Genomic DNA, 14,461 nt, shown 5'->3' with positions numbered 1-14,461 from the left:
GAGGGAGACGATGTGAGCTAATTGCTAATCATGTAGACAAGGACCTTATTGTGTTCTTTGGACTCTTTCTCTTCTCTTTTAGGAGAACTGGGTCAGAATCGATTCACATGTTGGCCCATGGGGTGAAGTCAATGAGCACATCAGATGTGCTGATTTGTGTTTGTGGGCTTTGAGTTTTAAAAATATGTTAGGTGGCCCAAGGTGCTTCTCTGTCAGTGGGTGTCCTCCCACAAGACAAGTTTTCCATATGGCTGTCACTTCCATGTAGAAAATCACAAATACTCTTCATATACACAGTGATGTATGAAAAGTGCATATGTCTATTTTGCTATGTAGATGTGGTGCAGAAACTCAGGACTTCTCACTGTACATATAGCAGATCAGTGTTAGAAATTCAGATATATAAGCTAGATGCCAAATAGCTCCTTAAACCAAGGTTACAGTCACCAAAATAGAATGTCTAGTTGCCATTTGGGGGCAAGACACCTCTAAAGCCTTGTTTTTCAAATGTTTTACTGACTGTGATTGATTATCAGTTAAACATCTGGCTACTTCAGATGACAACCCTTGAGAACTAAAAGAAGAAAAGTCACTTTATCCAGGGACAGTCCACATACCTATTGGCCTATTCCTACCCCCTTCTTCTTAATGGTGACACAGACAATTCATAGTATAAGGATATTCTTCACAACTGTGAGCAGGGGCTGGGGTAAGTAAAGACAAGATACAACAATTAACTATAATGTTGTTCACTGCTCCTGCTCAGGCTGCACAGAAAAAAGCATTTTGGTTTCTGACATTCATTCTGATTGTTCAGATAAAAATATACAGTGGTACCTTGGGTTAAGTACTTAATTCGTTCCGGAGGTCCGTTCTTAACCTGAAACTGCTCTTAACCTGAGGTACCACTTTAGCTAATGGGACCTCCTGCTGCCACCGCGCCGTCGGAGCATGATTTCTGTTCTTATCCTGAAGCAAAGTTCGTAATCTGAAGCACTATTTCTGGGTTAGCAGAGTCTGTAGCTTGAAGCGTATGTAACCTGAAGTGTATGTAACATGAGGTACCACTGTAACTAGTAGAATTCTACAGGATGTGGTATTAGTGTGTGAAAACAGTCCAGATCCATTGATCCCCAGGCAGGCACCTCTCGATGGTGGAGATGCCCAGGCATCTTGACTTGGTTGCACGTGGCCAAGAGCCAGGTGAAGAATGCACCTGGTGCCTGGCTGATTTCATGAATTCATGTGTGCACCCATCAAACACTAGACACATGAGATCTGTGCTGGTTTCCACCCTGCAGGAAAGAAAGGAAGTGATCTTAATGGTGATGGGGCTTGGTTAGGAGGGAGCGTTACAGCTTGACAATGGTTCTTGGTAATAGCAAGAACTCTCTTGGTGGGTCTGTGTAAGCCTCAAAGCTTACCAAACCAATCCATAGAATTAATTACAATGGAACCTAACAATAATTGTAAAAAAAATGCTATTTAATAGTGGGATGTGAGGGGCAGTGGGAAGGAAGAATGCAGATGGGTCTGGTTTTTTGCAAGATTACATCCTTCTGGAGCAGTCATGTATATGAGGTATTTCATTAATACTTACCTTTAAGTTAAAAAAAATATTTAGGCTGCAGTCCCACTATACCTGCATACCAGGGAACTCAACAGGACCTGGCAATTTCTGATTAGATGTGGTTAGAATTATGCTGCTAGTTTGATGTTGAACACGGCTGAGCTGTATTTAATGGGACTGGAAACGAATCATAACCGTGGATCTCTCTGTAAATTTTCTTTGGTAAATGTTTATTAAAAAGAAAGCGCTAAATGCCTTGTTGATGCAATAGCACTGCAGTCCTATATGTTTCTATCTAGAAGTAAGCTCCATTGAGTTCAGTGGGATTTATCCCCACGTAATTGTATATAGGAATGCAAACTAAATTTGTTAAGCCACAGGACACGTTTAGCTTTTGCTGCAAAGGCTATGTTTTGGTATGCTATGGCTTGAATTGTAGCCACCACAAAGTGGTGCTGTTGCACTGTAGAAAATGTCTTTTTTGCTTCTTCATTCTCAAATAACGGACAACTAGTGAAGTTCTAAAACCTTAGTAAAAACCAAACTTCTGTCTTTTTTATACCTTCTCAAAGTAGCCTTATACCACCTGCTTCCAAGCAAAAAAACAAATTCAGAGTAAAATTACCAGTGTATTGCTATCCAGATATGAACCTGTTGAACAACAACAACATGGCAGCTTTCTGCTATGATGATAGACAATTAAGTCATACTCTGAATAGACCCACTGAAATCAGTGGGTCTCCTTTGAGTGTGACTATCATCAGATATTGCCCCATATGACTGGCTGACACCAAGGAGGCTTTTGGGTAACTAACCAGATACGCTAAATGTTAACTTTGGGGTGAGTTGTTTGTTTGAGGGCTTTATGAAACCCATGTTTTGTGTTGGTGCAATGTGCCAGGTAATGTCTTAATGAAGCTGTATCTTGAGAGTAATTAAAGAGAGGCAGCTTAGATTGCCACATAGATGCTTTTTTTAAAAAGACACTGTTCCCTGGGTTAACTATAGATTAATTCATATGGGGGGGGAGGTCAAAGTGCACCATGCCATGCTTGTAGCCTGTCTGAAAATAGCCAGCACTCTTGCTACTTAAGCACCCAACGCTGTGTCCTTGCATGCACCTTGTTTGCAGAAATAAAATGAAGCCGGTCCTCAGTTCACATGTGTTTTGAAATCTCTTGGAATGACACGGAGTTGGGAGTTGCACGCATGATCCAAAAGCTTTTTAACTTGATCCACCAAGAGAGATTTGGGAGTATGGGGGAGATGTTGTTGTGCATTCCTGTACACTCTGCAGCGCTCTGTGCTTTCCTGTAGATCCCAGATGTAGTTTTTGCGTTCATCTGCTAGTCCTTGAGTGCTGAGAGATTAAGTGATGTATGTCATGCATGAGCCAGCCCTCGGATTACTATTAAAACGCTGCATTTCTTACAGATGTCAAAATAAGCTCTCTAACATGTTTGATAATGGAGTATGCTGTAAACTATTTACTGAAGAAGTCTCCGGTTAAACATCTTCAGTTTTTAGAGGTGGGAATCACCCTTCTTTGGGGATTCACGGAGCTTATGTGATTGCCATACAGTGCCAAGCACTCGTGGATGAGGGCTGAGTTTCTAGAGACATTTCATGTAGACTTTAGGCCTGCTTTTGGTCACCTCGAGGGACCAAAACCACCAGGAGTTTCCGTGCAATTCTCCTCTGTCGCTTTAAATGCGATTGACCATGGTATCCTATGGCTTGGAATTTGAGGCACCATTTTCAAGTGCTTTTGTTCGGTGGCCTCTTCCAAAAGATGTGCTGGCAGACTGTTCTTCTACTCGGTTGCGTTCATGTTTTGGTGTCTTCCTGGTGGGTGGTTCACCCTGTTCTTGACAGGGTTGTGCTCCCCCTAAAAGGGGCGGGCTGCCTGGGCGATGTTCCAGCATTATGTTGCCTCTGTAGGCCAGGTTGCCTTTCTTTTTTTTTTTTATAAATATTTTATTAAGTTTTAGAAAAGACAACAAACATAAGAAAAAACAAGAACAAATACACAAAAATACAAAATTATAAAGTACATAAGAAAAAAAGAAAAAATAGTTTCAAAAAAGAAAAGAAAAAACACATTTTAAGAAAAAAGAAGAAAAAAACACAAAAATCCCTCTTTTTACTTCTCATCTTTGATTCACTTATTTTCTTGACTTCCTCACATCTCCCTTTTTTGTATCCCTGTTGAAAATTAATTCAGCAAATTCATATCCAATTTATTTGTCTAATTATCCATCCAATCTTATTTTTAACCTCGTTGCTAGAACCCCTTCAGTTCATTTCAATGCCATTAACTTTCAAAAATTTTACAATATTTCTGTAAATAAATTTTAAATTTCTTCCAATCTTCTTCCACCGACTCTTCTCCCTGGTCTCGGATTCTGCCAGTCATTTCCGCCATCTCCATATATTCTATTACTTGCATCTGCCATTCTTCCAGAGTGGGTAGGTCTTGTGTCTTCCAATGCTTTGCGATGAGTATTCTTGCTGCTGCTGTTGCGTACATAAAAAAATTCTATCCTTCTTTAACACCAATTGGCCGACTATGCCCAGGAGAAAGGCCTCTGGTTTCTTAGGGAAAGTGTACTTGAGTACCTTTTTTAGTTCATTATATATCGTCTCCCAGAGAGCCTTAATCCTAGGGCACGTCCACCAAAGGTGAAAGAATGTACCTTCTGTTTCTTTACATTTCCAACATTTGTTATCGGGCAAATGATATATTTTTGCAAGCTTGACTGGGGTCATGTACCACCTATACATCATTTTCATAATGTTCTCTCTTAGGGCATTACATGCCGTAAATTTAATCCCGGTGGTCCCAGGTTGCCTTTCACCAGCTTAGGTTGGCAGGCATGCCAGGTACAGGTCTACTTTGGGTAGATATAGCCCAACTTCTATGTTCTTCTGATAACCTATGTTTCAGTAACCTGCTGGTTGGACTACTGTAATACATGGGGCTGCCTGGGCCAGGCAACATGATCGGTTTGTAGCAGTGCTTTGTCAGCTCTGCAAGCTCCCAGTCTGGGTTTAGTTGACTTCAGGACTGTGAAGGACTCCCTGCTAAGATCTTCAGTAGAGGCAAGTCTTCTTTTGAGTACCGCCACTCTATGGGGTGTCATGGGTAGCTACTGGAGAAAAACCCCTTTTGATGCTTCTTTGACTTACTGATTTTCTTGCTTTTAAGATGCCTTGTCTTACGTACATTTATTTCTTTTTTCAATTGGATCTTGGGCCTTTCTTTTGTAAGCTCTAGCCATGTGAGTAGGTGTCAGATGTGAGCTATGCAAGGTGGGGTTTGAGTGAAGATATTAATAATAGCAATTTATTTGCCACCCATCTGATTGAGTTGTCCCAGCCACTCTGGACAGCTTGCAACAGATTAGAAAACCACAGTAAGAGGAAGAAGAAGAAGAAGAATTTGGATTTGATATCCCGCCTTTCACTCCCTTTAAGGAGTCTCAAAGCGGCTAACATTCTCCTTTCCCTTCCTCCCCCACAACAAACACTCTGTGAGGTGAGTGGGGCTGAGAGACTTCAAAGAAGTGTGACTGGCCCAAGGTCACCCAGCAGCTGCCTGTGGAGGAGCGGGGAAGCGAACCCGGTTCACCAGATTACGAGACTACCGCTCTTAACCACTACACCACACTGGCTCTCCTCAAACATCAAACATTAAAAACTTCTCTATACAGGGCTGGCTTCAGATGTCTTCTAAAATCAGATAGTTGTTTAGTTCCATGACATCTGAGAGGAAGGCGTTCCACAGCCGTAGGTGAGAGACTACTGTGATACTAAGAAGGCCCTCTGCGTGGGGGTACTTTCATTACTTTTTAAAGGTTTCCATTACTTTTTAAAGCAAGATCCCTGTAGGGATCAGGTAGCATATCTATAATTCTAAATATAGTCTGTCTTGGATGCTTCCAGTTAAGGAAACTTAATTTGCTTCTGCTTGATATTACCATTCACACTCGTCTCCTTTCCCAACCCTCAGGATGAATCTAGATCGGAAGATGGACCGGCCTGGAGTATATTGCGAGACGACTTCATGATGGGAGCTTCCATGAAAGACTGGGATAAACAGAGTGATGGGGAAAACGCTGCTGGAGAAGACAGTGGAATCAAGGAGGAGAGTGAAAGTGACTCAGACCGATGAAATCCAAAGTGATTCAAAAACTAGTGGGGTTTTTTTTTGGGGGGGGGGTTAATATAAAGATTCTTGGTTCAAGCAAGGATGCCTTTTTCTTACAGACAGTCTCTTTGAAGGTTGAGGGGAAACTCGTTTTAACAAAGCATCGTCCAACAATCCTGAAATCTGCAGTATTTCCTCTCTAAAGATGTCTAATTTATACATATTTCCAAAACAAAGCTGTACAGTCAAAACAGCAGCACCTGCCCAGTTGGAAAAAGAGAGGTTTTTTGCCAAGGTCTCTATGAGTTTAAATATTAACATGATGCTTGCATTTCCACCTCTCTGTTTGTAACTTGGCTAGGTGTTTATCAGTTCATAAAATAAAATAGTGAAATATCCTTACCATGTAAAATTATTTGCTTCTATAGAGACTTAACTTTTCTTGGCTTCGAAAGGCTTTGTAGGTAATAAAGCAACCATTAATGTGTGATTTTGGTCTCTGAGCGTTGATATAACTGGAGACGACCATGAAAACTTAATTTTAAAAGGAGGAGGAAAAGCCAGGAAATGTAGCCATACTGTGTCCTCTCCTTTTTCCATATGTGTGTTTGTGTGTGGAGGGGGCAGTGGCTTTGAATTCTCTTTAATATATTAAGTTTGCACTCTGAAAGTTAATTGAAATTTGAGATGCCAGGGCTGGGATCCAAAGGACTGTGTAACTAATTCCACACACCCAGGGAGACTTTGGGATTTCTATGCTACGTGATGCATCCCTTTAGAAGCCGAGCGGAGTTTCAAAAACAATTTGTTGTGAAACGACTGTTTTTGTGTTTCTTTTCAAAAGCTTTGTTGGGTAGATAGCAAACAAAATAAAACAAGAGCAACAACAGTGTGTTAAACTGCAAATAAAATTAGGCAGATCCTTCAGCAGATACAGCAATAAATAAAAGCCGCCATAATCTGTAGTGGTTGGGTTTTTTTAAATACAAATAAAAGCCATCTAAGCATGCGGAAATTGTTGGGCCTAGCTAAATCTTTTGAGTCCTCAGAATTTTCTCATTTCTGGAATGAAAATGATCCCAATGGATTGGGGCAACGATAACAACAGAAAAACTGAAGGGAGGAAGGTGACATAACTTGGCATTCTTGTGCCTGTCCCATCTCCCGTCTGAGATCCTAACCCAATAGCAACATGACGCCTGGAGAACACACTCTTCGCTGAGGCTTCCCCAGTCCTCTTCTGCAAGGCCATGGAATTGGAGTGAATTGCTCCCTCTCCCTTTTCTGGCCAGAAATTGACTGGGTGCGTCTTGGTCTTGGTGCCTGACCACTGCTTGATGGGTCTATCCACTGAGTGGAAAGATCCCTCTAATTCAAGGAACTCTCTAAGAGTTGAAGGGCAGTAGGATGAGCAAGATTAACCTCCATCCACTGCAGAGTCTTTGTCTTGGTTCAAGTAGAGCAGGGCTGTCGCAACAGGTCAGTTGTGATCTACTGGTTGATCGAGGGGTGCTCCTGGTCGATCTTTGGACCCCCCAAAAAGAAGCTCAACAATTCCGGTCCATACAATGGGTAGATCACTGCCAGTGTTTTCGACATTCCTTTAGTAGAGGAAGCAGCTCGCCACTTTCAGCCCTTCAGGTGTCCATCCCAAACTATTCAGTGATTCCCACCCCCCCCCCACTGGTGGCAGATGTGATGACACTCAGGGCTTTTTTCTTTTCCAGGGGGTACTCTTTTTTGTCATTGTTAAAATGTGTGGCGCTTACTGTAACCAGCACCTATGCCAGCACCTATTTTTCTAGAAGAAAAGCACTGGTGACACTTTACCTCAAGGTGCTTGTACAGGGAGTTATTTTGAGTGACGATTGCGGTTCACCTCAGAGGTAAGCTGCAACAGCCACTCAAAACAACTCTACAACCAGAGAGCAGTTACCAGTTGTTAAAATGTAAGATAAGACTCACGTGTCTCCTGAGTTTGGCTACCTGCGTCAACACAGCTTTATGATAGACCAATACAGTTAAAGATTGCAATAGGTTCTTTCTTGGCACCCGTCTGTCTCTGGAGACAATGAAGGAATGTGCCTTTGGGGGTGAGGTCAAGCCATTGGGCGGTGGCAGCTCCTGCTGTAGAGACTGCTTTGTTGCAACTGGGGCAGGTGAAGGTGTCCAGTTGTGCTGCTGCAGATGTACCAGGCCCATCTATTGTACCAGTTAAGGATTAAAAGCAACAGTTATTTTGGATTTAAATCTAGAGCCTGTGACCCCCATGTGCACAGGCTTCAAAACCCACTTGCAGATCACAAGATAATGAAGTAGATGGATGGGAATGTCTGTTATAATAATAGGCCTTCATGCTTGATGGCTGGGAGATTTGGATGGACAAATTTTCTACAATTTTCCTACTGTAACCTATTTGAAACTAGATTCTGTTTCTAGGTGTGCTTTTTTTTATATGAGCTTGAAAACAGCCTCCTGCATCTTTAATCATTTAGTGCCAATATGGCGCTACTGATTTAAACCGCAAGAAACTTGCTCTCAATAAACAAGCCTGCTTTTGAATTCAGTAGAAAGGCACCAATTATACCTAGTGAAATCCTTGTTTGATGTTCCTAATGCATGGAGAGGTGAGGTTAATCTTCCTCTTTAGTAGGGCACCGAAGGAAAATTACATTTGAGCATCTGGATGGGATGGTAAATTGCCAGGTATTGCAGTATACGTCTCCTGTAGCAGCAGATGCAAGCGCTCTTTAATTCGTGATATATATTTTTTAACTAAGGGCTTAGGGCAGGTTACAACTGTTCTTACAAGCAAAATGATTAAACGGAAACAGCTGAAATATAAAACATCAGAGTAAAACCCCAGACAATGTCAGTACCAGAATTCCAAATACCAGCTTCAGCTTTTGACCAACCCTAGGGCAACCCAGATTCCATTTTGTAGCACTTCTTCAAGGGACGATTTCTGTGTGAATGTTCAAAAGATGGAAGGGGGGGGGACACACATCAAAAACACCCTTGCTTTGTCGGCTTGATGCATGGATGGTGTGGTCAAAGCAAGGTAGCCCCCTAGCAATGTGGGGAAAGTAATTACGGGTTTGAGTATAAGCAGTCACTCACATATACATGCAGTGCATTGAAATTATATTTTGTGAAATTTCTAGAATAGAGAGAGCCACTTTGTGTGGACCTTTCCACCTAAGCCTCCATGATCCATCCAGGATTACCCTACTAATTTTAGTGAACTGTGCTACTTTTATGGGTTTGCTCTGACCTATAAGTTTGGAGCCTGTTATTACAATTTTCCCCCGATACTGTTTTTTCAGGGGGTTGGACTAGATAACACTTGGGTGCCTTCCAACTCTTAAGATTCCTTTTTCTTTTTTTGAAATATTTTTTATTGGTCTTACAAAATAAATCACACAATTAACATAATTACATTTTTAAAAAATCAAACAAGATTCTTCTGAATCTTAGGCCTCCCCTCCATGGGTCCTTTAAATATCTTAATCAACTGCATATTATAGTTCACCCGAATTATAGTTCTCCAAAATCTGACTCTTAAGATTCTATGTTGGTATTTTTGCATACTGCTTAAAGATTCTTAAATATCAAGCCACTTAGAAATGCTTTTAAATAAATATACTCGAAGGTGCCATAGGACTCTTTGTTCCTTTACATATTGATCTGAAATAATCAGTTTTTGAAAAGCTGGGCTAGGGCCAAGTTCTTGTAATATCAGACCAACATTAGCTTAGCTTATGCATTTGTGAGGCATGTATAAAAGGTGCTGGGATTTAAAACCCAGTTTCAAGTTGTGAGTTTCATTTGTTTTCTTTCTTGCTGATAGTATGGCTCTGGAACAGATCGTGAATCAGATCCCTTCACAGATAGGCTGCTCAGCAACAAATAGCACTTTGCTTTGGAGCAATCTTCAAAGCAATAAAATAAAGAGAAATACAATCTTTAAAAAGCAAAGTTAAACATATTTAGAATAAGACATTTTCCCAAAAGGAGTAGTTTTAAGAACTGCATGTCTGTACCTGCACTGGAGAACATAGATTTTGGAACAGAACTTGATTTCCTAGGAGATGTTCTTCGTATAATGAAAGGGTAGGTTATCCTCATGGTGGCAGTGATTTGAAACTGGATACAGTGGTGCCCCCGCAAGACGAACGTCTCGCAAGACGGAAAACCCGCCAGACGAAAGGGTTTTCTGTTTTGGAGGCGCTTCGCAAAACGAATTTCCCTATGGGCTTGCTTCGCAAGACGAAAATGTCTTGCGAGTTCCTGCGGGGTTTCCCCCCCCCCTTTTCCTAAGCCCTAAGCCGCTTATCAGCTGATCCGCTAAAAGCCGCTAAACCGCTAATAGCGCTAATCCGCTAAGCTGTCAATGGGCTTGCTTCGCAAGACGAAAAAACCGCTATACGAAGAGCCTCACGGAACGGATTAATTTCGTCTTGCGAGGCACCACTGTACCATATATGTCAAAAGGATGGTTGATTCTTAGGCAGTTTGACTTCTAATACATGGTTATCTAGTTTTACTGAAATGTGTGTAGTTGATACTGCTAATTCTTCTTTGGGATGGTTTATGAAGCATTCCTTGCTTTGTTCGGCATGCCCAAATAATATTTGACCTCTTTGTTGCTCTCCTGTGATTTCCATCCTTGGGTGGGCATGTGCATTGCTCAGGTGCTCAATTTGGGTTCTGTAAATGGAAGCAAGGGGCTTCCATTGAACCAGATCCTTGCGCAAGTGGAACGACTTCACTTTGCTTCCTCCCCCCTTACCCCTGCCTGCATCTTGCGCCACACCCAAATTTGCTCTGGAGACTTGGGGGGCAGGGGCCCAAAAAACAAAATTTAAGAAGCATGCAGTGGAAGGGGGAAGTCTGTTGGGCAAGAAAAAGTCATTGTGCTTATGCAATGATTTACTTGTCACTATGCTGAATACAACCCAAGGTCTGTAGTGAGTCATTTAGCCACCAGTGAACCTTGCAGTAGCCTTGTGAAATAGTTTCTCATCTGTAAAATGGGAATAACTTGATGTTGACACGGTGCTGAAACCATTACAAATAAGGCTACGGCTGACTATGGATTTGGACCAGGGTGGAAAATGAAGATAGAGAGGGATGTGTGTCTGTGAGCCTCTGGCTCCTGTGTGACTGGGATGCAGAGAATTGTACAAAGACAGTGGTGGCATCTGCCGTCCTAGCCCATTTTTGCCACTTGATGGCTGCCCATGGCTGACTGCCGCCTCTGACTGGAAAACGCTCCCCATCCCTGATTTAGACCCAGACATCCCATGTCCGTGTCCAACATCTGATGGGATGTGGGGGCCATTTCCTTTTTTATCTTGCGTTTGTCTGTTGCCCTGACACATCATGAAATCAGTCCTGGTGTTCCTGTACTGAGCCAACTTGAGACCAGTAATTGACTCTTTGCATTGCTTTTTCAGCTCCTAAAAGGCTGTGAATAAATCTTAATTATTTTACTCCTTTCAGCTATTCGTTTTTTGTTTTGTTTATGTTTTTTAAGAATCTTTCAGTCATGATGCAGTCATCTGAATTCCAGGCCATTCCTCCTCCTAATTAACCTGCTTTCATCATCCTAATAAAGTTATCCAAATGGCAAAGTGTAATTTAGATTAATTTGCTTCTCCCTGCAAGTCATGTTATTCAAGTAGTTAGATTTTCCAGCCAGATAGCATGCATGGTTGGTGACAGTAAATGTGAATGTTATGTCAACAGCAGGGAGCAGAAGAATTAAAGAAAGCCAAATGAAGACCATTTGGGTCAGGAACTGAGCGCAATGAGCAGATCTGAACATTTTCTTTAGAAGACATGTATAGACCCAATTGGGGATTGTTGGCCATTCCGATTTTGATGAAGCACAGATAAGGATAAACTTTTGGTCTTTTCACTGTTTCCCACATGTAGACCTGTTGATAAAAAACTAAATACTTGTCTGCTTGTGCAAGACTAGGGGTTAATCAGGGAATAATTCATTGGATGTTTGTATAAATGCTGGCTAATTTAAACGAACAATGAAGGATGTTTTGGGGCCAGAGCAGAGAGTCAAAAGCATTTCCATACAATGCAACGTGGTTTGTCATCAGTTTTGCCCAGACTTACAATCGTATTATGTGACCCGGCAATGATGCCTGTGGTCCAGTGTAACTTTTCCAAGGCATTGAGCCATGGGAGATGACCTTATTTCACTTTACTAAGCCAAGATAGTAATGATCCTTTTGGCTGTGCATGCGGTTTTTGTACCACCAACCAACCAAGTCTCCCATTAACTACAGTTTCCCATTTTGTTAACTATGGTTAACATCACTGGAATATGCCAGGAGGTTAAGCCATGATTTGAAGTTGGCTTAACATCCTGGCTTGTTCCAGAGCTGTTAACCGCGGCTCCCCAGTTTGAGTGAAACGGGAAACTCTAGTTAATGGAAGACAGCCTTGGTTTGTCTGCTCCCGCCATAAAGTGAGGAGCGAAAGGGCTGCAAGGCTGGCCAAAATTGTTCATATCTTGGCTTGTTAAGATGGGAAATGATAATCTGAACTCTCCCAGTATACGGCCCGGCAATGATGCCTGCGGTCCTAGGAGAGCTTTTACAGTGCATTGCAACCACAAGAGTTGCCATCAGGAGGCTGAACTGTGCCTGGATGTGCCAGGCTGCATATTATTTTTGACTGCATCCATGTGGGTGGCAGGGATGCCTCAGGTGGAAGTACTTTGTTTGCCCCTGAAAGCAGGTTTTGGGAAAATCTAAAACATCGTTGAGATGTAATAAAGCAATATATTTATGTTGCATTTGGAGTGACTGGTTAAAATAGTTCCTGATACTGAGGTTGCATTTGTGCAAACCTGGCTCAGCAGTTTCCTCTGCCAAATTATTCTACTTCCTTGATTAATCAAATCATTCTGCCAGTAATGATACCTTCAATCATTTTATCCTTTCTGCATTTGAAGCTAGGGAAATATGCCAGTTAAACCTATGGTATTTATTTTTAATGTAATTACATCTATAGAACTGCCTTTCTTCCATGATGGAAGTCAAGGTGGAAGCTACAAGCTTCTTAAACTCTTACCTGTAATGTCTAATGTTTGAAACTAGTAAGCTTGAACGTTGTTGCACCTACACTATAAATGGGGGGGGGGGGAGTTCAAATCTGCTTTGCATTTCCCCCAATTAAATCTCAGGTTTGTTTGTTTGTTTGTTTGTTTGTTTAAAAGCTATATTATTTAACCCTAGTCATATTACAGTGACACCACTATTTTATGTTGTGCTCTCCAAAGAATGGACATGATGAAATATTTTTTTAATCATCATAAATTTCAACTACATCTTGACACTTCTAAATAGGGCTGAGGACCACAATACCTTAAGGACTGCCTCTCCCCATATGAACCGCCCAGACCCAAGCGTTTTGGAGAATGACAACATGAGGACGGGTATTTTCTATGGTGCCTCCTCATTTGTAGAATGCTCTCCCCAGAAAGGCTCGTCTGGCACCATCATTACGTGTCTTTAGGTGTCAGGCGAAAACACTCCTCTTTACCCAACAATCTATGGCCTTTAAAAAGGCTGTTACCATTTTTCCGTGATTGTTTTAATTTTTAGTATTATTATTATGCTTTGTAAATTAAATATTTTAAATGTTGTACACTGCCATGAGGTCTTCGGATAAAGGGTGGTATATAAATTAAATAAACAAATATTTTAAAACAGCAAAGTATATGTTGTACTGTAAAAATAAAATCCTGCCTTCCTTACATTGTTCACTATCACCTCCCAAGGAAACTCTCATTAATGGGAGATCTATTTGTGGAAAACTAAATACGTTGCATAATAATATTCTCCCCACCCCCACCCCTATTTTATTGTGCCTGCTGTAACTGTTGAATTGGCATTTAATAGGCCGTATTCTGTGAGCTGCCCAGAGCACTAAATGTTGGCCACACAAACATTTAGTAAATAAGGATACAGTAATGTTCTCATGTTTTGGACCAGAAAAGGATAGGTCCCTGTTCTGAGAAGCTTACAGTCTAAAATTTGACACAAAGGAAAGGGAGGCAAGAGGCCAATAGGTTAAGATAGGACAAGGGGTAGTTTTTTTGAGGACGGGAGATAACAGCATGTGAGAACTATCAACTTCCCTACATTTCCAAATACTTAAAGAGTAGTATCCAATGAAGCAGATTCATTAGAGCAATGATTCCCTCCCTCTCCTTACACCCCTGCCATCAGCTCTCAAGGGTTGGGGGACTCCCAGAATATACATACAGCAGTGTGTGGGAAAGGTAGAGATATTCCATTGTGCAGCCTGAAGCCCTTTTATGAACTGCTTCATAAGAACCACCCTTCGTTTTTCACAGCTGAAGTCTCCCAGGCTACCATCTAAAAACAAATATTTATTACAACTATTGTTCGTGGGGAGGTAGGTACCTGGGCTTCATTTGGCTCTTCATTGGTCCCAGGTTTCTAAATAATGAAGAGGTTTGGCCCTTCTAGCAGCACCTGAGTTTCTGAGAAATACATGGATCAGGAGCTTGAGTCTGTTTATAGCTGTTTAGGGGCACTTTCTTCAGGCCCAAGGCAATGCTAGGTCACTGGGTGAAGTGACTTGTAGGTTGTAGATGAAGGTGGTCAGTGGTTTCTAAAGTCGCATCAATATACAGTGGTACCTCAGGTTACATACGCTTCAGGTTACATACGCTTCAGGTTACAGAC

General features: G+C 41.6%; 1 protein-coding gene and 1 long non-coding RNA gene across 2 annotated transcripts in view; one reads left to right on the top strand and one right to left on the bottom strand.

Annotated features, from left to right (window-relative positions):
* Positions 1-6,118, top strand: part of RRP15 (ribosomal RNA processing 15 homolog) — a 30,764-nt gene extending 24,646 nt beyond the window's left edge. The window contains exon 5 of the mRNA XM_081857839.1: positions 5,583-6,118. Within this exon, the coding sequence (XP_081713965.1) occupies positions 5,583-5,744 (162 nt within the window). The 3' untranslated portion in view covers positions 5,745-6,118. The remainder of the gene's footprint in view (positions 1-5,582) is intronic.
* LOC309339658 lies at positions 5,863-13,144 on the bottom strand. Its single transcript, XR_014155510.1, has 2 exons — positions 10,192-13,144; positions 5,863-9,866 (listed from the first exon to the last, which is right to left on the bottom strand). It is a non-coding gene; the product is annotated as an uncharacterized lncRNA (long non-coding RNA).
* Positions 13,145-14,461: the final 1,317 nt, after the last annotated feature.

This window comes from Podarcis erhardii, assembly GCF_964252035.2.
Source record: "Podarcis erhardii genome assembly, chromosome: 3".
In the NCBI taxonomy this organism is placed as follows: Eukaryota; Metazoa; Chordata; class Lepidosauria; order Squamata; family Lacertidae; genus Podarcis; species Podarcis erhardii.
The sequence above is the reverse complement of the archived record's forward strand: the minus strand, read 5'-3'. Positions and strand labels throughout refer to the sequence as shown.